This window comes from Elephantulus edwardii, unplaced genomic scaffold (assembly GCF_000299155.1).
Source record: "Elephantulus edwardii isolate Elephantulus edwardi_28Jun2011 unplaced genomic scaffold, EleEdw1.0 scaffold00015, whole genome shotgun sequence".
Classification (NCBI taxonomy): domain Eukaryota; kingdom Metazoa; phylum Chordata; class Mammalia; order Macroscelidea; family Macroscelididae; genus Elephantulus; species Elephantulus edwardii.
In genome coordinates this window covers 19,228,795-19,256,534 of record NW_006399765.1, presented here as the reverse complement: position 1 = coordinate 19,256,534, position 27,740 = coordinate 19,228,795, and the positions used below count along the sequence as shown (strand labels likewise).

General features: G+C 42.8%; 2 protein-coding genes across 3 annotated transcripts in view; one reads left to right on the top strand and one right to left on the bottom strand.

Annotated features, from left to right (window-relative positions):
- Positions 1-5,638: 5,638 nt before the first annotated feature.
- Positions 5,639-23,430, top strand: NCOA5 (nuclear receptor coactivator 5). Its single transcript, XM_006881590.1, has 7 exons — positions 5,639-6,202; positions 15,518-15,850; positions 16,762-16,898; positions 18,204-18,330; positions 20,641-20,840; positions 21,986-22,306; positions 22,790-23,430. The coding sequence occupies exons 1-7, from the start codon at positions 6,165-6,167 to the stop codon at positions 23,377-23,379; spliced, it is 1,746 nt and encodes a 581-aa protein (XP_006881652.1). The 5' UTR covers positions 5,639-6,164; the 3' UTR covers positions 23,380-23,430.
- Positions 23,431-27,444: 4,014 nt separating this feature from the next.
- Positions 27,445-27,740, bottom strand: part of SLC12A5 (solute carrier family 12 (potassium/chloride transporter), member 5) — a 38,651-nt gene continuing 38,355 nt past the window's right edge. For both annotated transcript variants that reach the window (XM_006881588.1, XM_006881589.1), the window contains exon 26: positions 27,445-27,643. In XM_006881588.1, the coding sequence (XP_006881650.1) occupies positions 27,552-27,643 (92 nt within the window). In that variant the 3' untranslated portion in view covers positions 27,445-27,551. The remainder of the gene's footprint in view (positions 27,644-27,740) is intronic.

The following is a 27,740-nucleotide window of genomic DNA, read 5'->3' as shown; positions in this document are numbered from 1 at the left end:
GACTGTCACTTGGCTCTGGCAAGGCTGGATGATGCAGGCTGCTGGTATAGAGACTGGTGAGCCCTGAAAGCTATGTCCCAGCCGGGTGCCTTTTACTTTTAGGCCTTCCCTTGCCTCCCACAACCACCCTATTCTAGTGGTTTTGCCCTGCTCCATTCCCCTGTGAAACACACAAAGTAAAATAAGAATAATAATAATTATTACTACTACTACTACTACTACTACTACTACTACCACCAGTTGCTGTAAAGTTGGTTTTGACTCATGGCAACCCCTGTATGTAAGGGTAGAACTGTGTTATATAGGGTTTTCAGCTATTGATTTGTTAGAAGTAGATTGCCAGGCCTTTTTTCTGAAGAGCCTTTATGTGGACTTTAACCACATCAACCATTTTTATCACCCAGATACTTAGATTTCCTTTTTCTCACACTTTAGGGTTTGGGGTAGTTATTCTGTGTACTTGTGTGTCTCACCTTTAGTAGGAACTAACTCCATGGTACCTAACAACCTAAAGTAAATCATGACCTCCAGAAGGCAGAGTGTGTCATGTGTTACAGGCAGCACAGTATAGTGAACAATTACTAGCCGAATGGTTAAATGGGCAACACATCTGATTAATTATGTAAGTTTTCAAGTTCATTAAATTAGTTCTCTCAGGATCTATTTGTAAGTTTTAGTTGAAATTTTGTTTTAAATTAAAAAAAAATTTGAGTCAAGGGTTCCCTCCATTTAAATCAGCTTAACTTCTCTGAATTGATAGAGATTGAGACTAACTCCAACAGGTTTTTAAAGGCTATAAATCAAAGGAGAGAAGAATTCCCAGCTTTCTGTCTCAAAGATGCTAGTGGTTTTGAACCACCAGAGAGGTTTTACCTTTGGAGTAGGAGCACAACTCCTATGGACTATGCCATCAGAGATCCCTGAATTGAAATTAATAGATTTTCCCCCCTTAACCTGTTTTTCCTTGAATTAACACAGCTAACACAGGTAGTAATTGCTGTGTTAGCTGTGTTAATTCAAGGAGGGAAATTGTGAGGAGGGGGTGAATGGACACAGTGACTGCAACAGTGGACTTGAGCATGGAGGATGGTGCAGGATAGAACAAGGTTCACTATGACTCAGTGATCCTGAACAACAACAAAACAATACCCATTTTATTAAGGTGACCTGACTAAAAAGTAGGTTAGAAGCAGATTTGTTGATAGACAAGTTCTCTTTCCTCAAAGGAAGTAAAAAAGGAAATATTCATATTGATGAGTGTTTTTGTCTGAATATTGATGTGAATAGAGTGTCAGTAGCCAAAACCACAAACATACTTTGAAGAGATAGAAATTGGAGTGATAAGTCCGTTCTACTGTTGGGTCTCTCTGTAGGGCACTCTCACACATTGTTATATGCCCTATGACCCTCGTAACAGTGGATCTGAACTCTCCTCTGTCCTGCGTCATCTTCCCCATCTGATGTGTCTGAGTTTATTGTTAGTCACTGTGTCAGTCTCTTGAGTGTCTCCTTCATTTTCCCTGACCCTCCCCCCTTTCCATACATGATGCCTTTTTCCAAAGACCAGCCCCGCGCGTGCGGCGCCCCCCCCCCCCCCCACCACACACACACATAGGTGAAGCTTCACCATCCTTGCCTCTACTGAGCATCTTGGTTGCACTTTCTCCAAGACATACTTTTGGCAGTCTATGGAATATTCAGTACTCTTCTCCAACACCACAATTCAAAGGCATCTATTCTTTTTTCTGTCATTCTTAGTCATTGTCCAACTTTCAGTTGCATAGGAAGCAATTGAAAAGATCACGCATGGCTTCAATCATGTGCACATTAGTCTTTAAACTGAGATCACTGCTCTTCAACACCTTGGATATGCCCTTGACAGCAAATTTTCCTGATGCAACATGGCTTTTGATTTCTTGACTCTCGGTACGAAGAGTGTTTATTGTGAACATAAGTGAGATGAGATGAACTCTTTGACAATTTGAATCTTCTCCATCTGTCATGGACTGGTGTCTCAGTGACATTGACTTAGTGAGGATTGACTTTTGTTCTCCTGGTGTTGAGATATGATCCATATTGAAGTCTGTAGTTTTTTATTTTCTGCCTAGTAATTAGTATCTAACCTAGATTGAGCCTTCTCAGATTTGTTTCACGTTTGATCATAGTGCTAGCAAGAATATTTTAAGTGGAAGCCATGCCTTTCCATTTAGAAACACCATACCATAATAAGCACTTTGATGTCAAACCTGGATTTGAGTCCTCACTTAGCCTGCTAATAATCTTGTGGTTTTGGACAAATAATTTCTTTAAACTTCAAGCTTTGTCATTTGAAAACACAGATAATAATACGGCAGGGGTTGTAGAAAGGATTGACTAAGATAACATGCGTATTACTAGTATAATCCCTGGGAGAGAGTAAGCATTCTGTAATGTAAATGTACCCACCACGTGAAATGGATTCCAACTCCTAATGACCCTGGAAGTCTAAATATGTTTTCATTATTTCCTCTTTTCACTGAAATAAAATTCTAATACCGTTTCATTTTCTAATAAAATTCTAGTGCTGTCTAATAAAATATTCTTTTACATCTAGAACGTTGAAGTAATCAAATAAGAGGAAATACATACTATCCAGAGTGAATAAAATGTTGATTGAGAACAGCAAGTAAAATACTTTCTTTAACTCATTACAGTACAGTCATCCCAGTATCTTTAATGAGACACTATAACATCAAAAATGGCTTCATATCTTTGAAGTGAGATTTATATTATTGTCACGAAGTGTTGCAGTTGACACTGCTCTTATTAGTACTAGTCCTAATCATTTGTTGGTAAGTTGCTCTGCCAGCCCAAAGGCACTAGGTTCTAATTCATTTGCTGTGGATGGTCAGAAGATGGGCATTCTCCATCTTGTGCCATTTTCAACCCCTGAAAACCTGCTAGAGGGTGAGGTGGTTCCCACTCAGCAGTACATAATAACAACAGGGAAAAGACAACAGGTGTTAGTGGGGGGGAACTGATAAATTTGTTTGGTCCAGGTTAGTGGGTGATGGAAATGTAAATGAAGCAGGTCATAAGCTTATGTTACAGGAGCTTTACTAGCAGAGTAAAGTATGGAGGTTTCTGCACATTGGCTCTTTTGAATTGGTCACAGGGATTAAATTTTATTAGTTTTAATGAACATTTACAGAGATTTTGGGTTTTCATTCATTCATTGTTGCACTGTTTTTCTCTACCCTCCCCCCCAAGTTCATTCTTTTTTTTCCCCCCTTGAATGTCTGTTTTAATCAAAATGGTTTTTTGGATCAATTCTTATTTTAAATTAATTTTCTTTACTCACAAGACCACGAAGTGATAAAAGAAATTCTGCTAATCAACATGGTACTTACTTTAAAACGGTTTTAATTTCCTCTTTCCCACCTTACATAAGTGAAAGATACTTTGAAAATTTAAATTATCAAAGACATTTTTAAACTTCTCTGCATTTTATCTACCATATTTTAGAAAGTGGCACAAATTAAGTGAGTAGATCATTAGGTCCTTCTAACCTGAACTGGTATTCTTCATAATTGCATATAAGAGAACTAGATTTTTCCATTAAGATCTGCCGTTACGTAATATGTAATTCCGAATTAATGCCCTTCCTTCAGGAGTTCTAAGTTGTCAAATGCCACATGCTGTACCAACTCACAGAACTTGGAATTTGCCTTTGAGTTGGTTCCAGCTCATAGTGACCCTCCTCTGTAGGTTTCCATGGCTGTAAATTGCAATAGGGGAATAGGAGCCACTTGCTCCTAAGGGGCCTCTGGTGGATTCAAGCCACTCAAGCTACCTGTGTAGTACCAAAGCCATGGTCAGATATCACTAGCTGGGTCCTATACAGAAATACAAACTCTGGCTTTTAAAAAAGAGAGATAATAGCCAGTGAACTCTGATGAGGCAGTTTTGCTTTGTCCTGCAAGGTTGCTTTGAATTGAAATCAACTCAGTGGTAAAGCAAGTCTGCTAAATGAAAAAGGTAACAGTCAATTGATGTAGAATATATTTCTTTTCCCCCCATTTTCAGTTCACATTTATTACCTGAAAAGCTTCCAATCCAACATTTTTATCATATTATGACTTCATGACATGGAAATCCCCATGTTCTAAGAATTTTGTTTGAAATGTTGGGGAATCTCTTACTATTTTTCCAATATTGTAGATATTTAAAAAAAAATTATTCCCTGGATGAAATTAGGAGCTGTTCTCTTTGCAATAGAGGAGAATTTGAAATGTCTAGTACTTTTCCCTGGCATTAGGAAAACTGACTATACAATCCTGACAGATAAAAAGAAGTTCAGATTCAGGCCAGACTAATCCAGCTATGCTTCAAATAGATCTATCCTTTACTCTTCATTTAAATGAAACTAGAAATACCTTTTTAAGAGCCAAAATGGTTTTCTGTCTCTTTCAATCATGTTTCAATGCAGTTTCTAAAAAAAATTAAGATACAAGCAAGGTGAACAACAGCTACAAAGAAAATGAATATATAATTATAAAATGTTTTATTCCCTTTCTCCTTATAAACAAATAAATATACTTATTTTAAATTTAAATTATCTTCCATATTGTCAGAGTCATTCCCCTAGCTATAATAGACTTCTGATTGTAAGTAGAATTGAAGATTATTACTCTCGCTTGAACACGAACTCAAAAGTTGACAACAAGGTAAAGTCTGTACCAGACCTCTGAGTTCCCTGTTACTCTTGTGGTCTTTTATGTGGTAGAAATCTGATTGGGAGGGGAGCTCTGGTGGCCTAGTGGCAAGAAGCTACACTGCAATCCCAGAGGAACATGGTTCGAATCTACCAGATGCTCTGCCGTAGAAGGAGGCGCAATATCCTCCTGTACCTGTCAGATCTGATTTGACGGTACACTCACACAAAATAATAAAAAATTTAAAAAAATAAATTAAAAAAAATCTGATTGGGAATTTTTTTAAAAAGACATATTTTAAGGCACTCTAATTATGGTGCTTAATGTCATGATATCACTGCATACATTTTTAATGCTTAATATAGAACAAAACTCTTAGTAAGCCATTTAATTTCTTCATTTAACTCAAACTTATATTCACATCACATACAAAATAGGCAGGTGTTATGTTTAGACATACATTGGTACTCTATAGATATTCGTAACGTGGTATTTTTTATTTACTTCAGTTGACTAACACTTGTGATTCTACTATCCTCTCTCATCTAGATGTATATGCTAAGCTTCTCTGAAGGGTGACTTGTTAGGAGTAATGTTCTATCTAACCTTTATAATACCAAAAGGGAGCTCTGGGGCCTTAGTGGTGAGGAATTGGGCTTCCAACTCAAGGTGACTTGAGTACATACCAGTTGCTTCTCCAGCTAAAGATGGACAGTCTTCCCCCCCATGTGATAAACTGACTTTACCCAAAGGAGGGTACATAACAGTATCCCAACAAGGGACTCTGGTGGCATAGTGAATAAGCTGAATGCAATTCTGACTCTTTGTCACCTGTCTATGAAAATGTTAGGTGTTAAGGGTCATATTCTTTGTTTTAAAAATAATTCTGTCCTATTCTGAAAGCTTCTGTTCAGTGGATGAATACAACATAAGACGCACTATAAGAGGTTTTGCTTCATATACTACTGGAAGTTTAAGACAACTAGCTCCAGTTTACTATACTTTGTAACATAAAAGTAGAATCAATTGTCTTTGCTCCCTCTTGTACACTCTCTTTTCTAAGCTCTTTTATCTTTCCCTGCTCTCCCCCGAAAAATCATCTTGTAGCTGACTCTCCATGAATTTAAAAAACAGCTTTCACTGTCTTTGGAAGGAGGTAATCTTATGCTTAGGGGGTGAGAGAGTACCAAGTCTTTGAAATAATTAGTTTTAAACAAATTAAGTGTTAGGTAGAAAACTGAGGGACATTCCTTACCAAGCCATGACAGTGTTAGTGCCTTAACTTAATAATTTCCCAAGTGACAGTGTGTCTGCGGAATGGATTTTCTTACACCATCTGGTTGTCATTGTGATTTTTTTGTTGTTGCTTTCATTTGAAATGTGCTGATGATCTTGTTTTTATTCCGTAGCATTGAACAGATGGGTTGATTATTCTTTTCAGATATTAATAAGGCAGCGGAAAGAAGAAATATGAATACGGCTCCATCAAGACCCAGTCCCACACGAAGGTAAAGTACCCTGAAGCCGTGAGTTACCTTGGGAGAGTTGGGCTCTGGGGAGTTAAGCCCAGCTTCGTACACCAGGGGTCTTTTCTTCCCCCAACAAATCAGAAACGCTCAAGCAAACAATAACAACATGAACCTTGTGTGGAGGGCCTTGCGACCTTTTAAAAACACATCAGGAGATGGCAGAGGAAGCTTTGTATTTTCGTGACAAACCCAGCAAGTACAGCTTGCAACATGAGTTGCAGGCAGTTGGAAGAGGATAAACCTTTGTTTGTCCCCAGCTCACGTGTCACTGGGAGCCTCCACATCACGAGGAGTGCCCCAGGGTGGTCAGTGTGTGTCACTCTGCACTGCAGCGGGCAGGAGAGATTCAACTCTTCACTCCAAATGGCTGCTGGTCCAGATGGTACCCCAGGTTTACCGAAAATGCTGCTTGAGAGGTTGCTGCTGTGCCTGTGCTGCACATTCCTGTTTGCTTGCCTACTTGAGCTACCGATTTGAAGGGAAATCAATTTGAAAAAATTTAAAGGAGGAGGAGGCAAAACACTTCACCCTAAAATTCTCCCTTTCCTGGAAATAAGAGGGCATTTCCTTAATATATTCTTTCTCCTAAAAATCTACAAACTGAAAGAAAAATCCTGGTGTGAACATTAAATTTGCCCTATTTTTAATGTTCCCTTTTACATCAAAGATGAGTATATTCATCCAGACTGGCCCCATGACAGAAAAAAGTGGATGCCGTGTGTGCAGTTTTTATATGGACTGCAGCAGATACGTTTTCTGTCTGGTGTATTTATCAGTGCCTGAGTGGATGCTTGGTATGGATCCACTTTACACCCTAAGTGAAAATTCCAGCTCCCTGCGTCACCGAGCAAACTGAGCACTTAAATATTACATACCTCTGTCTGACTTTTTTCCAGATACACCTATACATTATTGCCTGTTTAAAAGAAAGAGTGATTGTTGTATGTGTGGTCTATGTGCCCCTACTTAGGTAAGAAGGATGGATTTCTAGATACCAGGAGTGTCTAAACATATGTCCCCTTTGCAGCAAAGATCCTAATGATAAGTTATGCTGCTGATTTTATTTTCATCCTCTGCCTGCTCTTTCAGTGCAGAGTTGGTTCAGCACCACAACTGCTGCTATACCACAACTGTGAAGTAGATATCCTGGTCACCAGTGAGCTACACTGCAGGAGGAGGCAGAGTACATTAGTATTTTGTCTAACCCAGAAGGATACCTACAACTTGTAGATATATACCAGAGAGAGAGAGAGCGCGTGCGCGTGTTTGTGAGTGAGAGTGTGTGAGAGAGACACTGTCCATGTCCTTAAGAACATAAATGAATCTTGTGCAACTTCGCCTATTTCCTGTGTCTACATCATGTAACCATGCTGCAGATATTGGAAATGACCACCTCTGTTGCTCCTTACTGCCTCATAAACATAGAGTACAGGTGGCGAAGAGACCATGGTCAGAAGTATGGGGTTCCTCCTAGCAGCTTGACAGCCAAATGGCATGAAAGAAGCTAAGAGGCTCTTCCATTTTCCAGGTTGCTCATAAATACACTCTGTAGGTTTCTGAATTCGGTGGATTACCAGAAGTATGGCATGTAACTGTATAGACTCAGGCTGCACCAATAAGATCCTCCATTTCTGCCCCCAAATGCTTATGATCTCTGAATAATATCTGCAAGCAAATAAAACTAGGCACATAGCAAAATAGTTCTTTCCCATTTGTGTAAAGGAATGAGAGAGATGTGGTATCACCCAGTTAGTGATATATATTTATACAAATGCTTTTAACATGTCAGCAATTATAGGTGTTCAACAGACACTGGCAGTGTTGGGGAAACAACCCAACTCTCCCCTTTTAGATCCAGTATAGCCATTGCCGGAGTGATAGTTATATAAAAAATTCCTTTTATCCCAACCTAAAATGAATATCCACAGTATCATTTGTAAGAGAAAGCTTTTTCATATTTTTCATAAGAAGACCATAAATATATACAAACAACATTAGAGAAGATTTGTCTATTCCACTTAACCAGGTAGATGGGAAGAATACAAATACAAATATGTAGCTCCTCATTGTATGCCATTTTTTAAATGGTGTCTTCCTGAGATGCACATTCTAGAATGAAGTAGGTAATTTGAGGTTGAAGATAGAGCTATGGCTTCCTGATTTACTTAGAGTCTACAGGAGGGAGTGTTAGACTAGTTCTATTACATTTAGAATTTGTTTTCCCTTTGGTGGTAAGTTGCCACCTGGATTCCTCAGCATGTTAACAGGGTGAACGTCTACTTCTTTAGGAAAAAAGGTGTTCACACTTCGTAAAATTTATTCTGAGCCCCATCTAAAATCTAACTAGGGTTTCAAGGGGTTTTTTTCTAGCCCCTAAAGCCATATATATGGAACATTTTATTCAAAATAACATTTTCATCATTTTTCTGATCATGCATCATCTCTTTTAAGATGTGCCCAAAACACTGGAATAAAAGGCAACAAGTAGGAAAGGTAGTTCATAAGTGATTAGTCTGGAAGAGGCTGGTCCTTCTCTGATGATGAGCACACTAGATATCATCACTCTGATTCTGGGAACATCTGTCCATTCAAAGCCTTGAGCTAAATCCAGATGTACCAATATGTTGTCACCAATCAGATGGCCTTCATTTGGCAGCCCTAATAATTTAATGTGCCCAACTTATGAGAAGCATTGTTCACCAGAAAAAAAGCACACACTAAGTATGGCAAATAAATTTCCTTTAAGTTGTAGCTTTATCCCTTCAGTGCTGTCTACTTTTTAATAAGCAAGTTGTTCTTAAATATAATGGTGGTATTTTTGTAACACCTTGCTTTGCTGGACTTTACCTTTGAGTGTCAAAACATCTGCGTATGTTTGTGAATTTTCAGAGTGACCACCTTTTCACATGTTTCTGTAAGCCTTTTTTTTTCTGGCTTTGCTCTCTGTTCTGTAATGTGCCTCCCTAATGATCCCACTGTCAATGTGCAATTCTGACAGTATGGCCCAGCTAAACATCAAGAATCCTCATATAACCCTGAGCCACTTCATTCAGACTGCATTCATAAACACTGTGTTACTGCCCTATCATTTGCTGCTTTGCATTAGTCCTTCAAAAACTGGATTGTAATTCTAGCTCTACCGTAGGTGTTCTCACTTGCCATCTTGAGCTTGACTCCTGTGCAGTCCAGGTCTTGGAGCATACTCCTACAAAGATAGGACCTCCAAATAGTAAGACTTATTTTCTATACATTTCTTAATGATCTAAGGAAGAGCAGGTAACATATTTTCTCTGTGTCAAAAACTGTGCAAAGGGTGTTCCCCATGAATTGTGGGCATGCTGCTGCTTTGGAAAGACATTGGGAATTGGATTATCAGAAATAAGCTGGCAAATTTCCTATATAGACTGAGAAGATTTCTAATTGTAAGCCACAAGGCCTTAATTACTTTGGTGACTGCTGCTCCTCGGGTGTGAGACAGCCCCAGCTCTAGGTCGGCCTTAACAATTAAAGATTCCAGCCTGTGGTTGCTTCTCCACGAACACGTGAAGAATCATCTGCTCTCAGCAAGGGTCATCTCTCATAACAGAAGAGTTGTATTTGTGCTTGAGAAAATCAGAAGCATGCTTCCCAGGGAAAAGCCATGAACACTTTAAAAATCGGGATCTGTGAAGATAATCACCCAATCCTGCCTACTTCTAGAGGCAAAATTCTGTACAAGTTTCTTGCTTCTGTTACTGACTGTGGCATGGAGCCCCCACCATAGTCAGGTATCATCATCACAAAGCAGCCAACTGTTCAGATTGTGGACAGAACAGAAGTTTGAGGAGCTAATAGACATTCCATAACCTCCCTCCTCCAAGAGGCTAAAATGGCTTGCCTTCAACAAAAATGTTCTGAGCAACAAAAAGAAAAGGAAAGAACCCTTCTCTCCTCAATCTGTACAGCCACAATCAAAGAACACCCTTCTGGATTTCAGTCTCCAGTGAGTAAGGAATAGCACTGCCAACACAGAGGCATATAGGTCAAATCCACTAGCTGCTGCTCTGGAGAAAGAGGAGCCGTCTTCTCCCATGTGATTGACTGCCTCTGAAAACCTGCTGGAGGATCCAGTCTAAGTGGTTTTGACTCAGTGGTACACAACAGAGGTCAAAGAGAAGGTCAAAGTCCATCAAGTTTGCCTAATCCATTTTACCTTGAAGTTTCTCAAATACCCACTGTTTCTCAAATACCCACTGTTCTGCATAACTTAAGCCCCAGGAAGAGAAGCTGTTCTACCAGCAGCACACCTTAGCATGGTTTTTGCCTTTACATTTTTCCCCATTACTTCTTACCTCCCAAATGTTTCCAGATAATGTGATTGTATTTCTTTCAAGGCAGAGAACATTTACCTTTTTTTCCCTTCCCGGAATACACTCCTGCTAGTAGTTGAGGAATTTATAGCAGAATTTTAGTTGTTTATGGACCTCAGTGTTGGAATTTGTTTTACTACTACTGGTTGTCCTGGTTTACAAACTTGAAGCTTTAAAAATCTTATTTATCCTTTAATGTGTATAAATTTGCCCTCGCTTTGAAACATTTAAATCAACAACTCCTAACTCCTGTTCACAGAAAAGTCTTCAGTCACCTTCACTTGCTGCAAGTCCAGTTTTTAAATCATTAAAAGATCACCATTTGTTATTGCCTCGAATTAAGGTGAAATAAAAGCTGTATGCACTTATTTGTTCCTGCTCACCTAAAAGTCCAACTTAAAGACAGACTTATTCATACCCAGCTCATTCATAACCTGGAGACTGCTGTGTTTCCTTCCTTTTTAGCTTCATGGGACCTGATACCTAAAGGTAATTGGTGCTGTAATACAGTGATCATTAGGATCCAGAAACGTGTTCCTAAACCACTTGTTATCTGAGACCAAGCCTTTTCTGCTTTTTATTTGTGGCCCTTCACGCACAGCCTGCACAGTGTGCTACTTCTCTTCTGTTAATTGTGTGCTTGACCTTAGACCTACAGATGTTGGGGCCTACAGCAGGAACCTTTTTTTCCTGGGGAGTTTGTTGGGCTTAAAGTGACCCTAAAGGGTGTTTTGTTTTGTTTTATCTCCAGACAAATAATCAATTTGCCATCGTGTTCATATTCATCTTTAAGGAAAGTGAAAACTTGGCCTTTTTGTTTTAGCTAATTCTCTGATCACTCATTTCTCTGATCACTCATTTCTCTGATTCACTCATTTGGTTGTTGGTTTTTTGTTTTGTTTTTGTTTTTAAATCTTACAAACATCTACATCTTTACCAAGAAAGCCATTGAAAAAAGAGGTCATTTTGTTGCTTTTGGACTTTACATTTTTTCAGAAAAGGGGGAGGGTTTACATGTCTCAGATGAAAGTATGAAGCCAGCCTTTGGGAGTCTAGGGCCATGATCAGCCTCAGGGGATGGACCTCTGACAGGTAAGTAAGGGGTTGGTTTTTTTTGTTGGTTTTTTTTTTTTCAGTGAGTTCCAAAGAATGATCACCAAACATGGCATTTGTAATTTCTCTGCAGCCATGAATAATGTGCTCTGATGTGGAGCTACCTGCTTCCCTGTTCCATTCCCACCAGCCCAAGGTTTTTTGTTTGATTTCTGAAGCATGGTTGCCAAGAACATGAAATCTGATTCCACCTTTGAATACTTCTAATTGCTCCCCAAGGCAGATTTATCTGCTAATGTTCAAGTAATACAGAAATACTATGGGGCTAGCCTTCTTTTAGAGTCCGAGTGTCTGCTCACATATAGCAGATAGTAATGTGTTAGAAAGCTTATAGAATATACAGAAAAAGGTCTAATAGGACAGACTGCTTAGTCTGCATTTTATTTTAATAGGACTAAGTGCAGTCACTTGAATGTTTTGGTCTTCCAGATATTTGCTCTCGAGACTTTAGAGTTGCAAAATGACATTTAAATTGTTTTTGCTGTGCCTCTTGGAGGTAAATGACGTTAAAGTTTTCTGTCAAACTTAATGACAATGAATGGCTAGTATTTAACATAGTTGAGGAAAGGAGTGAAAACAAAACACCTTGTCTACTCCTTAGAAATTTACAGTATAGTTGAATAATTTCATTAAATAGTTACTAAATTCCATGCTATGTCCTAGAGATATAAACCAAACCCTTAAAGAGAATTCGCTGGTAGAGAAACCATATATGTAATTAACAGAAGTGTAGTAAGTGATAATAGAAGTGTGTATAGAAGAAATATTCTGCATATTTATAGACCATCTGCTGTTTGCAAAGTATTGTTCTACATAATGGGCTTATAGTGATGTTCTGCATAATGGATTTAGTAACAGAATCCAGGGAATAGTCTTGAGTTAGGAATTCGTAACACTGAGACCTAGAAACTGAATATGTGTATGCTCCTGCACTTGAGTTGGAAGAATTGGGAGGAAACTGACGAGTTAGAACTGAAGAGATCTGGTAACCTGGTCCATCCATAGAGTTGTGTTGCCTAACCCAAAGGCTGTGCTTCTCTGGTAGTTGGGAATATACCAGCAGTTTACAGGGGAGCAGATTGGCAGTCTCCTGTGTGATGTATAACCTCAGAAACCCAATAGTGAGTTGGTTATGAGTCACTTCCAACTCAACAATGGGATACTTCTTTTGGATTTGTTCTTGTTGCAGCTTAAGGACCATTATGGCAAAGAGTAGAGGACTATGGAAAGGATGAGATGAGATAGGACAAGACAGGAAAGCAACCAGGATCATGTGCAAAGACTAATTCATTGTGGTAAAGATTTAATTTCTTCTAAAGATCATGTAAAACCAGAGAAGAGTTTTATCTTTATAGGAAAAGATAAGAGGAAGAGGCAAGAAGAGAAATGGGAAGATACATGTTAACTTCTCACCTCTGAAAACCTGCTGGTAGGTCAGTGATGAGTCAGATCCAACTTGACAGCATTTAAAACAGCATTTTAAGAGCCCTTTTGTTTGTTTGAAGGATTCTTTGAGATTGGCCTTTGTGATTTCAACAGCATTAAAAGTAAACAGTTAATAATCCACTTTGGAGAATCAGCAGAATTTGGAAATCTCATTGTAAGAATGGATAAGGCTTTAAGGGAAGGATAGCTCCATTTCCTGATGTGACCAGTTAAGTAGATATGCTGTTTCTTGAGACAGAGAGGACAGGAGGAGGAGAGTATTGGAGGATGATGAATACTTCAGGGCAGGTTTGGGCAGGATATGGAGGAGAAAATCTTTAAAGTTAAGGCAAATCATTGTCATAAAAGTAAATGCAGAGATATCTTTCTTGAGCTTTCTACTCTTAAAGAACTATCTTTAAGAGACAGAGTTCTATGATAGTAAATTGACAGTAACTTGAAGGTTAGGATAGGAAACTTGGGGAACACCTTATGTTAATGACGGAGAACCGGTAAGGAAAATGGAGGTAAAGAGGTTCGTAACTTTTAAGAATGTAGTCAGTGTCGCTGAATCTGATCTGAAGTCCTCAGAATTAAGCAGGAAGAGAGACCCGTGATTACTGGGGAAGATTACTTAGAAGACAAGACCATGAACTTGCCCATGTGAATTGGATGATACATGGATTAATACAGGAGAGAATTTACATAAACTGACATATTGAGATAAATAAGAACTGCTTAAGTTGAAATGCGGGAGAGTCATATCAGGAAATGTTCTGAGCTGCCATCAGGCTGTGGCCCGAACTTGATCCAATCGGCAACTGATCCTAGGGAAGGTGCATTTTTACCCCTAGGGTTTTTATGGGCTAGTTTGAGTGTCAGAGACAGTGCGATTGGCACAGGACAGAGCGGAGTTTAGGGCTGTTGTACATAAGGTCGCTATATGAGTCGCAAGCGACTCGACGGCACATAACAAGTTTGAGGCAATAGATTGTGAAACCTTTCTTCCTAGTGTGGAAGTTCTCCTGAAACTTCCTTGGTACTGTAGTGACACACAGTGTCGACTAACAGACCGTGGGAACTGTGTATTAAAAAGAGGTAATATTTGAGAGGGGACCAGACTTATTAGAGTGGCCAGAGTTGGTAATGGGTAGAAAGTGGATGTATTAGAATAGTTAGTCTAATATTTGTATGTTGAGTGAATTAAAATATAGAAGATCTGTTTTTCTTTTTTTTAAAAAACTGTGTTGATGCCAGCTTAAAAAATAGAATTTACGATTGGATTTATAAATCTAATGGGAATGGAACAAAAAAAGAGAATGGGACTTTTGTTATTAGAACTTAATAGAGATAAGAAAAAGAGTTTAAACATTTGTATCTTGACCGCATGATTGAAAGGAGTTTAATTTTAGGTCTGTTGGGGATAAATTTCCAGTGGAGTAAGCTGTCTCATTATGAACAATAAACTGAACCAGAGCAGTCCAAGAATATGTGACTTAAACACACACACACCCCACAACTTAGACCAAAAAAGCTAGGTTTCTATAAATTATGCAATTGAAAGATTCTTAATTTTTCAGTTTGTATCATACTGTGTGTGCTCTCCCTTAATTTGATTATTTTACTGTATCCTAGAAGTGAAGTTTTCTTTTAAGTTCCTTTGTATGAAATTGTGCCATTTGCTCTTTCTTCTTTTGAATCTTGCCTCCTAACATTTCCTTTATTTTTAAATTTCTTTCAAACAATTCTGATGAAAAAAAGATAGATTCTAGGTATTTTTAAAAAAGCTGTCATGATTGCAGTGATAGTTGTCAGGCATGAGGAATGCTGAATTAGCCACTGGGGCCTGATGACGTGTACTTCAATCACACCTTTGGCTTTTTCTTTTGAGATGCTCATCACCTGGGTTTCTTTATTTGCTGATACATCATCTCAAAAGGGCCTAGATTAAGGAGTGAAGAGAAACCTTGATTGCCCTTTGGAAAGGCTTGAAAGTTTCAGTTGGGACCTTCAAATGTTTGTATTTTTCATATTGAGTTAAAAGATTACCTAATGATTTTTTTTACCATCTATATATATAACCTAGCAATTGGTTACAAGTGTAAGTACTTAGGTAGTAGCAAAATTTCTAAAATGAAGATGTTCTCTTAAAAAAAAACCCAAAACAACCCTTTGACTTTGGTCATGCGTTCTTTCTTTGATGTCCATCTTAATCTTTTGCAATTTTTAAACCTGCTGGCTTTTATCTGCTGACCAGAGAATTGTCCTTAAAATTTTAGTCATGTTCTCACTGATTGCCATGCTCTGGAGAGGAAAAAAAAACCACTTAGTGGATAGGACCTTTGTCCAGAAGATTTGGCTCCCTTCCAGTCTTTGTCTTACTCTTTTTAATTACTCCCTCCCACAGGGATCCTTATGGCTTTGGAGATAGTAGAGATACGAGACATGACCGGTCCCCAATTCGAGGAAGTCCAAGAAGAGAGCCCAGAGATGGTAGAAATGGCCGGGATGCCCGGGACCATAGAGATATGCGGGACCACAGAGATAACAGAGACATGCGAGACCCCAGAGATAGAGATATGCGGGATCCCAGAGACAGCAGAAGTATGCGTGATGCTCGAGACATGAGAGATCTGAGAGATTTCCGTGATCTGAGAGACTCCAGAGATTTTCGAGATCACCGGGACCCTGTGTACGACAGATACCGAGACACCAGAGACTCTCGAGACCCCGTGTACAGGTACTTTCACAGCCATCCTGCCTGTCCATTTATTGTTTTTAATGAGTATTTTGCTAAACTAATCAAAAGTTCTATGCAGATAAAATTTAGGAACAGCATCTTGAGCAAGATAAGTCTATTTAAAAGGACAAATATGTGTGATCTCACACGAAATAAGCAAATATATAGAAATCAAACATTATTAGTGATTACCATAGGCAGTAGTGGGAGAGGGAGAAACACTTAGGGAGCATTGGCTTTATGGCCATGATAGTAGACTGTTTTAGAATAGCATAGTGAGAAATGGTGGTTATGTCACTGAATTGTACACGTGGAAAATACTTAAATGGAAAATGTTTTGATGTGTCTATTTTCATCACAGTTTGAAAAAAGAAAGGATTCTATAAGGTCAGCAACTTAGCTGTCCTATTTCCAATATTTATCAAATAGTAGTTCTGCCTTTCAATGAATAATTGCTGGGTAGGTCTATAACTAATGAGTTAGGCTTATTTAGGAGCATGAATCTAGCTTGGTTGCTGTATGTGACCTGTGAAAGGCAGTTGTGCAAATAGAGTGCAGACTATGCGGGCAGTCCAAAAGCAAACAGATGTAGTGGAATTGGTTCTCAGGACTAATTATCAATACTAACTACCAGTTATTTTGCATTTGCTGTGTGCTGGAGACCGAGCTGTTGTTTGGCCAGTCTATACCTGCTTATCCCCCTAGTCACTTCATGAGGCAGGGTAACTCAGCCACAGATACAACTGATCAGCAGTGAATCCCAGACAAAACTCCATTTTGTCTGATCCCAAACTCTTAGAAAGCCTTACTAAGCTTTCTTCCTCAGAGGGAACTAGATGTTGAAGAACTCTATATCTGATTGCATCATGGGACAAAGTTCTAACTTGGTACAAATTTTATTAACTTTTCAGGAGAGAAGGATCTTATGATCGATACACACGTGTAGATGACTATTACAGGAGGAAAGAGGACTCTTACTTTGACCGTTACAGAGATAGCTTTGATGGACGAGGTCCTCCAGGCCCAGAAAGTCAATCCCGTTCAAAAGGTAAAGTAGCAGAAATGATCCATTCCTGTTTTTGGTAGAATAGTTTTACAAAATCACAGGGACAGCGAGCTCTGGTGGCCTAGTGGCAAGAAGCTGCACTGGAATCCCAGAGGTGAGCAGTTCGAATCCACCAGATGCTCTGCTGGAGAAGAAGGGACATTCTCCTCCTGTACAGTCAGATCCGATTTGACAGTATACCCACAAAAAATTTTTTTTAAAAAAAGCACAGGGACATAATAACTTACTCATTGTCAGGGAGCTAATGACTTAGCCAGGCAGTTCACAAAAATGAAGAAATACAAAGAGCCCATAAATGTGTAGAGAACGTTCAGCTTGAAAATAATATTTAAATGCAAATTAGTAGTTGCGTCATCCAACAAAAAGAAATAAACAAATTCCAGCAATATGACAAGAACAAAAGGCTTCACTTTGCTTTTTTGCTCGTTGACTATCTAGAACTATTTGCATTAATTATCTGTATAGTCTTCAGCAAGGAGCTTGAATATATCAGAGAAGGTGAGGATGACACAGAATGGCTCAGGGTTCAGGCTGACTGGCTGTTCAATTATTTCATACCTAGTCAAATAATTTCAGAACTTTATTGTACAACTTTGCTACTTGATTTTATTTTTTAATATTTTTTTTTTCCCAACAGACTATAATCACTTGGGAATAAAAGTGTTAAATAACTGTCCCCCCCAAAAAAACCCAAAATAGAATCATAATGAAAATAGCTTTTTTTACCTTTTACATTGGCAGAAATTTAAAATAATCTTTATATTCACTGTTAATTTAAGGTTAGAGAAATAGACACTAGATCTACCTCTGAAGGTGTAAATTAAACTCGTCCAGCTTTCCAAGAGGGACTTCAGTCTGTATACCAGAAGCATTACAAAGACAAATGCCAAACAGACTCCTTGCTGTCAACTCAGAACCAACTCCATTGAGATTGATGTGGCCGTGAATTACATGAGAGGAGACAGCACTGTCTTTCTCCAGCAGAGCCACCGTTGTGTTCAAACTGCCAGAGAGGCATAGAGCAACTCCCTACAGACTCTGCCACCAGAGCACCCCTGTTTAAAAACAAACCGTGCCCTTTAATCGAACCATCTTGAGCAGTTTATGCTAGTAAAAAATGCTGGATATTTTTTTAGGAGCTACACTAGCTAGAAGATTTATTCAGAGGGAGAATTTATGTATTATTACCCTTGCTACAAGTTAATTGGGATTCTGAATAAGGCTGCGGCTTGTTTTTTTGTAGAAAGTGTGTCATCTTTATTTGTTTTCCCTGGTGGTATCTTGCAGAGCGTTTAAAACGTGAGGAACGGCGCAGAGAAGAGCTTTATCGCCAATATTTTGATGAAATCCAGAGACGCTTTGATGCCGAGAGGCCTGTTGATTGTTCTGTGATTGTGGTCAACAAGCAGACTAAGTAAGAGCCCTTTTGATTTTTTTTTCCCAGGAGAAAACATGATCAGAACTGAAATTCAGGATCCCTCTTGGCACCTTGACCCTCTGAACAACTTCTGTGCTCTGGCACTGCTGTGCTGCGTTAGCCAGAATTCTCAGCTTTGGGTGACGGGAAACCCAATTCAAGTTGGCCTATGCCAAAAGGGGACATTTTACTTTTGTGTGACAGAGGTCTAGGCCAAATTCAAGGTTAAACTGTGTCTTCGAAATGTGATTTTGTACTAGTCTCAGTGCTGCTTTTCTCCACATTGCCTTCCTTTTTCTAAACAGGCCTTCTGCTTAAAAAGGCAGAATGGCGCTGGCTTCCAGATAGTCTGTCTTAAAAGTCTAGCACTTAGCCCGACAGAGGAGTACTTTCTCTCCCTGTGATTCCATCAAAAATCCTGGAATTGCTCCTCGTTGAACTGACCTGGCTCGCTTTACAGTTCTCCCCCTGTCACCACTTTGGCCTGGAATATTACAGATGCCCTGGTTGTCCAAGCCTAGGTCACATGCTCATTCCTAAAGTTCGGGAGTAGGATCAGTCCTGTAGAATTGTGTGGACTGAGTTAGGAGAGGGGTGCTTTTCCATCTATAAAATAAAATGAAAAGAAATAGATGTTGCTTATGCACAGTAGTAGAAGCCTTTGTGGGATGAGCCCAGATCTCCAGTACTTGGAGAGATGCATGTCTCTATATTAGTCAAGAACCAGGCATTCCTTGTGAAGTGTCATGGCCTTGTAGAACTGTTAGGGGACCATGTTAGTCAAGCCAGAGTTCACAGCACTGTTTCACTCCCCCTGTTTGATCTTCTCCAAGAGGCAGAGCAGAGCAGAGGGGCCATTAGCAGTGTACAGGCTTGGCACTAGCTTTGTGTTCTTTCCCAAGTGGTTAGCCAGTACCTTCATATATTTTCTAGCAGTTTGGGGTTAAAGAGCTAATTTCAAGGCAGTGACTAGGGAAGTAGGTGTTGACGCCAAACAGCAGGCAGACTTCACAGGCTTTGTGTTGGCCTTGTTCAAAGATAAATGCTTCTTTAGCTGTAGATAGTTTCTTTAAGACTAACTATATAGTGGATGCTAGGAAGTGGGGTTGTAAGGTGAGCATATACACAGCCCCTTCCTGAGGAGCTTCTACCCTCATTGAACAGATGACAAAAATGAGTCCTGCATGCAAAGAGAATACACACAATCCTTATTAGTCACAGATTCTCTATTTGTGAATTCACCTACTTGCTAAAATGTGTTTGTAACCCCAGAAGCAATATTGGAGCACTTCTGTCATCAGTCATGTGCAGAGTGGTGAGAAATTTTAAGTTGCTTGGCATGCACCTTCCCAAGGAGTTCAAACAAATAGAGGCTCTGTCTTATCCAGCTCCTGGGCTGTGTGTTGACAAGAATCCTTCATGCAGTCTATTCAGTGCCAGACTTTTTGTGTTTCTGGTGGTGATTTCACTGCTTAAGGTGTCCCCCAACCATAATACTGAAATGCGGAGAGAGAGAGTGTGTGTGTGTGTCATGTGCACATGCATAGAAAGATGATCATGTGGAGTCTTTACACATGTAAGTAAATTAATGAAAATACTGTTATCTAAAGTTAAAAGGAATAAAATCCCTTTCCTTCAGGAGCAGTGTTTGAACATTTATTAATTCCATGTACACAGTTACTTTATAGAATATAGCATTATGAGGAATATTAAGAATTAATTGTACTTTCGTTTAGCTTAAGAGAAAGCCAAGAAAGTGATACATGATCTGAACTGTATTTTTTCTGTTTTATGGTAAAGAATCTGAGGTTTGTAAGAAGTGAGTCTTACTTAAAGCTTCCAAGCTTTGTATATTAAATGGCGATGCTTGAATTCAAGGCCCTCTTTCTACCGCTAAAGTCTATGCTTGTCTGTCATGTTACACAGTCTTCAAGGACAGCCATGTCCTGAGACAACACTCCTGAGCCACTGGAAGAAGCAGGAATTGGCGTAAATCTTTAGAGCCTGAAGAGGGTTTACACTTCTCTAGTATCAGGGCTTCCTCATAAAACGCTGTGAAATGTAAAAAGTCGGAGAAAGAGAAGAAGACCCTCAACAGGATGGATTTAACACAGTGACTGTAATGCACTTAAACATGTCTGAGATCCTGATGAAGGTGCAGGGTTCATAATGTCCCTGTGAGTCACTGTCCATTCAGTGGCACGTACCAATAACAGTGAGCAGAGAGCTGCATGAGGAGAACCTATCAAGAAATTTGGAGTTGGTTCCAAAACACAGTGTTCACCTGGATCCTGTTTGTTTCCACAGGGATTATGCCGAGTCTGTGGGGCGGAAGGTGCGTGACCTAGGCATGGTAGTGGATCTGATCTTCCTCAACACAGAGGTGTCCCTGTCACAAGCCTTGGAGGACGTTAGCAGAGGAGGCTCTCCTTTTGCTATTGTCATTACCCAGCAACACCAGATTCACCGCTCTTGCACAGTCAACATCATGTTTGGAACCCCACAAGGTATAGATTCTCAGTGGATCGGAATTCTAGAGTAGTAATGAGTTTATCAGCTCTTCCGTGTGTTACTTATAAGAAGCCAGATTAAAGAAAATTCTTTCTATAAGTTCAGATGCAGTAGGACCTCTCTATAAGTAGGCTAAATGACACATGGAGTCGTTTTGTCATCTGGTATTCTTCAGTGCTTCCAATATATGTGTAACAACTAGTTATTAATTAAGACAGAGAGGAAGAACAGGCTCTTGAGGTACTATTTGCAAAGGCTCAGGAGAAGTGAGCAGGGAGGGCGATGAGAACAGGGAAGAGGCCCTGAAATCCCTATCCCTTGGCTCAAGATAGGTTTAGGTTCCTTAAAGTTCTTCCTGGATCGGGAAGTAGTTGGAGTCTCTGGAATGCGATATTAGAGACTCCGCCAGTTGATGCCCAGTGCTCTTAGTGCATGCTGTGCCGCAGACAGACTTCACTTGCCTCACACCACTCTGAATCTGTCAGACCACTTGCTCCTCTAGATCCATAAAGTATATGGCACACCATTGAGACAGTTGTCTCAAGGAATCGTTCTCAAGATTGATAAGGAAATGTATATAAAGTTTTTGAGAGGTCATCTCAACGACGTGGAAACCATGCAAGACCAGATGTGACAGAAGGTTGTTATTCAGCGTCACACTTTGATCTTAATTCATGGCTTTGATGGTCAGTGAAGTTGGAACTGAGAAATTCTGAAACAGTAACCAACTGTGTTTTGAGCACAGTGGAGAGCCAGGCCCCATAGAGGGGCTTTCTGGCCGCCTGCTGCTGGTCTCCAGGCTGTGAGGCCTGCCTCCCGTGGTTATTCTCTGCATGGTCTGTTTGAATCTGTGGGAGGCTGTCATGTTTCTTTGGTTTTTACTACAAGTCTGTGATCTAGGAACTCCCCCAAAAGAACCAGCTCCATACAAAGGTATGCATTCCCTGCCAAAGAGATCCATTGACTTTTATTACCAGCCATCATCTCCTTTTGCCCCTTCTTCCTGATCAGTTCCAAGGCTTCTTGTTACTGAAATAGTTTTCTTGTTGCTGTGAGGTTAGGAAAAGCTTGGTAAAGCCTTAACAGGTGGGTACTCAGCTCCGTCACAGGGCAATATAATTCATGTCATTTCCTCCCACAGAGCATCGCAACATGCCCCAGGCAGATGCCATGGTGCTGGTGGCCAGGAATTACGAACGTTACAAGAATGAGTGCCGGGAGAAGGAGCGGGAAGAGGTTGCCAGACAGGCTGCCAAGATGGCTGATGAGGCCGTGATGCAGGAAAGGGAGCGAGGAGGCCCTGAGGAGGGCGTGCGAGGTGGGCACCCTCCAGCCATTCAGAGCCTCATCAACCTGCTGGCAGACAACAGGTACCTCACTGCCGAAGAGACCGACAAGATCATCAACTACCTGCGGGAGCGGAAGGAGCGGCTGATGAGGAGCAGCACCAACTCTCTGCCTGGTGAGCTACGTGGCAGGGCCGAGGTGAAGTTCTGACTCTGCATTTCTCTAATCCCCAGGCTCTTGGGAGGGTGGCAGGCCTAGGTCTCTCTGGGTGGGCAAGGCAAATGAGCCTGTCTCTTGGGCTCTCCCTTGGGCCGTCCTTGCTAGTTCAATGATAATTTTGATTTGGGTACTGAATTCTGACCCCTGTAGATAATGTGGTGGTGGGTCAGACTGGCATTGCCGGTCTCCTGGTAGCCAAGATATATTGCAGCCCCCTCGTCCTCACTCTATTTTTTTTTAAGCTGTTCTTTGAGCAAACTAGTCTGTTTTCTGAAAACAGCACATGCTATGAACATATCCCCTTTGGGAAATTGATGTTACTGTCTGCGTACTGTGTGATTGACGTGATTCAGTGATTATTGTTCTGCCCTCGGAGGCTCCTCAGCCTCCTGCCCTTGAGGGTACTTTGAACGGTCTGCCTCCTCCTTCTGTCTTCTAGGCACGATTTCCCGCCAACCACTTGGGGCGTCCTCGGGTGCCTCACTGAAAACGCAGTCGAGCTCCCAATCGCTCCAGAGTGGTCAAGCGCTCCCCTCTGCTACCCCCACCTCTGCTGCAGCATCCACCTCCCAGCAAGAGCTTCAGGCCAAAATCCTCAGCCTCTTCAATAGTGGCACTGTGGCCGCCAATAGCAGCTCTGCGTCCCCCTCAGTCGCTGCTGTGGGCTCTCAGAACCAGAATTTTTCCACAGCAGTGAACAGCCAGCCTCAGCAAAGATCACAGGCCTCTGGCAGTCAGCCTCCAAACATTTTGGGACAGGCAGGATCTGCCCGGAACATGGGCCCCAGGCCTGGGGCTCCTTCCCAGGGGCTCTTTGGCCAGCCTTCCAGTCGCCTGGCACCTGCCAGCAACATGACTAGCCAGAGGCCCGTGTCTTCCACAGGCATCAACTTTGACAATCCAAGTGTACAGAAGGCTCTGGACACCCTGATCCAGAGTGGTCCTGCTCTCTCCCATCTGGTTAGCCAAACCACAGCACAGGTGGGGCGACCCCAGGCCCCCTTGGGATCCTACCAGAGGCATTACTGAGGCTAAATCTCTCAAATACACCCATTGCCTCCTCCCCTGGCCTCCCACTTATTTTGTTCTATATAGAGTTGTTTGAAAAATGTTCTTTGCGCCTATCTAGGTCCACATCAAACGTCATAAGTTTCTACCACCTGCTCTCTCCTCTGCCCACAGCTATGTTGCTTATTCCTTTCAGAGTCTGCATTTGTTGGGTGGTTTGTTTTTAAAAGAATAAGTATCTCTGGGGTAGTTGGGTGTCTGGGCCCAGTTTCTGTTTAGTGGGTTTCTCTGGTCCTTCTGTCATCTGGGTTTGGATGAAGAAAGGAAGAAGAAACCAGGTCCCGACTGGCTGCGTGTGGAATTACATTTATCACATCGGTAGCCACGAGCTGTTGTTCATCTTGAGCCTACCAAGATACCCCCGCCGAGCTCACACCAGCCAGAGCTTAGATCCTGCCTGCAATCCGGCCAGGCTGCAGGCTAGACGCGCCCACCCCACAAGTCGTGACCGGGGCTAAGGTTGGCCACCTGAATGCGCATGGATCAGCTGCTGTGGAGCCACATCCTCTCAGCAGAAACTTCTGCCTGGACTCAGGTGGCTTGTTTTGGTTTTTTCCTTATTTGCGTTTCTTTGGAGGATCTCCAGTGAACTAAACAGCTCTAGTTACCAGAAATTTAACACAAGATTGACTCAGCCCCACTCACTCCTTACCCCTGTCCTGACATCTCAGCATCTACCCTCAGGGGTAGTCCATTCCTGGAGTCTGTTCTGAGAAGATGACTCTGACCATGAACACCCTCCTTCCCCCATTTGATTGTTTCAAGCTATTTGGCTGCTTTTTTTTTTTTTTTTTTTAAGTCTCTTGTTTCCGTCTAGATTCTTTGCTCTCTGAGCAGCGGGGACAAGAACCATTTTGCTCTTGAATGTTTGGTGGCTGGGTTTATTGTGGAGGTAGGCAGCTGTTGATGCGTGTTGAGCCAGGATGGATTGTAAGAGAAAGGGCCTCTGCTGCTGCTCGAAAATGGAGCCAGACGAGCTGCCCTCTCCCGCGGGTGCTGCTCGGTGAAGCCTGTGGATAAGTCACCAAGGGACACCGGGCACGGGCTGGAGAAACGGTGACTCCAGCTGAGTCTGCCAATGGCTGAGCAAACAGTGGTTTGAGATAAGGTCCCCAGATGACCGCATTTTCTGTTCTGACCTATTTGTGTTATATAGTGGTTTACTCCCACATCTTTATGTTAATAAAATGAAATTATTACTTTTTAATTAAAGTGGAAAAGTAAACACTGTGTTCATCTTTTTTGGGGGGCATGGAGATCCTGAGGGATTTTCACAGGGTCGGAAGTGGGGTGCCCCGATGGAGCCTCATTCTGCCTTGAGGACCGTGGCCTGCAGCTCTTGTCCTCAACATGTGGTGAAGCCTCAAAACATCTTTAGCCCTGATTTCCCTTCTGCAGCTCACCTAAAAGACTTTAATAACCGCTCAGAGCAGAAGCTTGCTGGTGAATTACAGTGCTGGTTAAGCACCCTGTTTCTGGTATGTCCAGTTATCAGCAAGCTTGTCCTCTTACTCCAGGAAGGGGAAACAGCTCTGAAGAAGCCATTTGTGGGTGGTGGTGAATGGGGATGGGCTACTCCCAGAATCTGATTTCTGTCTTAATTTGCATTCCCCACCCTTCTGCCCATTGCCAGGGAGTTGGCAGAACCAGAGGATCACAACGCTAGAAGGAGCCTTGGGAAGCATGTCATAGTGTCCCATCATTAGACGGGTGACAAGAATGGCAAAGTGACCGGCACAGAGCCTCTGCCGCTAGAGAATTGAATAGACTCTCTTGAGAGCAATTTAACTACATGCAGATAATTATGGTTCTGTGCTCTCCCCCGGCCCCTGCTGCGTCCAGGATAGGGTTCACATCCATCTGTCAGTGGTCAGGGCATCTGCGTAAGAGTCTGGTCCATGAAGGCCCCCTTGAATGACACCTCATCCGTTGTCCACACAGCATACCTCAGGCCATGAAGGGTATAATAAAATTCTTTTTATTGCATTTTGTGCAGACGGGAATCTAAAAAATTAATACAGTAAAAGCTGTAAAGCGTTTAAATGGGAGCATTCAACAGTAAAGGAAAGCAGCACCCCTCTCCTTTTGTATTGGCACAAAGAACACAAGATCAATACTGAGGCCGAATGCGGAATACTGAAACACCGGAAAGGAAAAGCAGGCCTAAGAATAGTCATAATTGGAATAAATACTCTTGATTTGGTTTGCAGTCTCTCCTATTTACAAGGTTTTCAACTTCATTGCATTGCCCTGCACATAGATCGTCTAAAACAAAAGCAACACTAGGTCACTACAAGGCTAGTGAAATATTGCACTCGATAAAAGTCACTTGAATGGACATGAGACACCTAGCTACAGTGTGTATAAAGATCATCTGATGAATGACTTGTGATAACATTCATAACAAATATTGCACATGGAGCACAGAAACTTGGGTTTGTGTTGTGGTATGTTTGTTTCGTCAATGGAAACTTTGCTTTTGCCAACCAGACAGTCTGGGTCCAAATAGTGCAACTTTGGTTCCCTAATTGGTGTTAGTACAGCCCCTTGGTCCCCTGTCTACCCCACTCCACACGCATACACACATTTCCACCTCCCAGGAAGAGCTGTGGTTCCCAAGAGGAGGCCAGTGTTCAGACACTGTTCTGATAAATGTCTGGAAAAATCCAACCAGTCTCCCAATCAAATCTCAGGATCCTCTCACCTAACTCCCAGGCTAGCAGGCCTCTGGACCCGGTCTGGATGGCATCAGCTCTGCCTTGGGCTCAGAGAGGAGGTGGTGAGGTCAGGAGGCCCGGGGCCCCAGCTCTGGGGCGTGGGCAGGCGTCTAACTAGGTGTGCAGGCCAGGGTCCTGGGGCTGGAGATGCTGTCCCTCGTCCTGAAGGTGCTGGGACAGCATGCAGTGCCTGCTCCCGTAATGGACCCACCCCGGGGAACCAGAGCCTGGCCAGTGCACCTTCCCTGGGGACAGAGGGCGCCTCTGGCTGGGCTGGTAGAGCAAGGTGCCCAGGACTGGAGTTAAGGACGCTTACTTAGCCCATGGGTCCTGGTTGGAAGAAAGCAGGGAGGTGCTGAGAACACCTGCTGGCCGACTAAGGCCCGTGAGACGCCGCTGGCGGCAGCAAAGCCTGGCGCCCTGGGGCAGCGAAGGCCAGAGCTGCAGGACGCACGGGATAGAAGGGTCAGCAATGGGGCTTCCCGGTCGGTTGGGCTCCTAAGCCAAGATCACCCCCTCCTTCACCTGACCTAGAAGGACTGGGAGGGGGCATCCTCCAGCTCCCTGATTGCAGTCTTTGGCGAGGAGCCACGGGATGGGGGAGCAGGCGACAGGCTGACCAACCGACAGGACAGGCACCTGCTCCCCCAGCGAAGGCACCGGGCGGGGCTTTCTGGCATCTCCTCCGAGGACGTCCCTCTGCACCCCGGGCAGCGGGCGGAGTCAGAGAGGCTACGTGTCCGCTGGACAGGGAGTCCAGGAAGAGGGGGACTCTTCGCCCCCCACCTCCACAAAGACCTGGAAGGAAGGGTCGGAAGCCAAGGGCGCGGAAAGGGTGAGGTGGTGAGAGCGGCGCGGGGGTATCGCGGGACCAGGACCACGACCCCCGTCTGGGCCTCCAGCACTTTCGCTCTCAAACTCCCGCGTCCAGCTCCCCAAGGCCTCGGCCCCAGCGGGCGCACTCCACGGTGGCGAGAAGTCCGTTGCGCTTCTAGTCACATAAATATGGGGACGTTAAAAATACACGCGATGTCTCCTGTACACTATGTATAGGCCCCGCCAGCCCCCCACGGCTCCGCTGGAAGGGACGGCGACGAGCGCGGGCCACCCAGGAAGGGCCCCCGCGCACTCGGCCGGCACCGGGGGCGGCCGGGCCTCTGTCCCCGCGCCTCCTCCGCCCTTATTGCAGCGTCTCCTCCGCGGGGCGAGGTCGGGCTCAGAACAAGGGCAGCGCAGCCGCCGGGGGGCCATCTCCCCCGGGTCAGTCCGACTGGCGTGGCCTCGGGCTTCAGGCAGCGGGGACAGGGACGGGCGCGGGCACAGGGTCGATGTAAACGGTGACAGCGGCGGGGGGCTTGGCGAGGGCTCCGGGGCCGCGGGCCGGGCGCCCTCGGCCCGGGTGGCAGGTCCTGGCTCTCAGGAGTAGATGGTGATGACCTCGCGACCGCCACCCCGGACCAGCATTACCCGGTCCAGGTGCTCGGTGAGGACCTCGAGGAACTCCATGTCTGAGCGCAGTCAAGGAGAAAGACCCCGCCCGCGTCCACATCCCTGTCCGAGGTGCTGATCCTGACGCAGGCCGAGCTCCTCGCCCCCATCCCATGC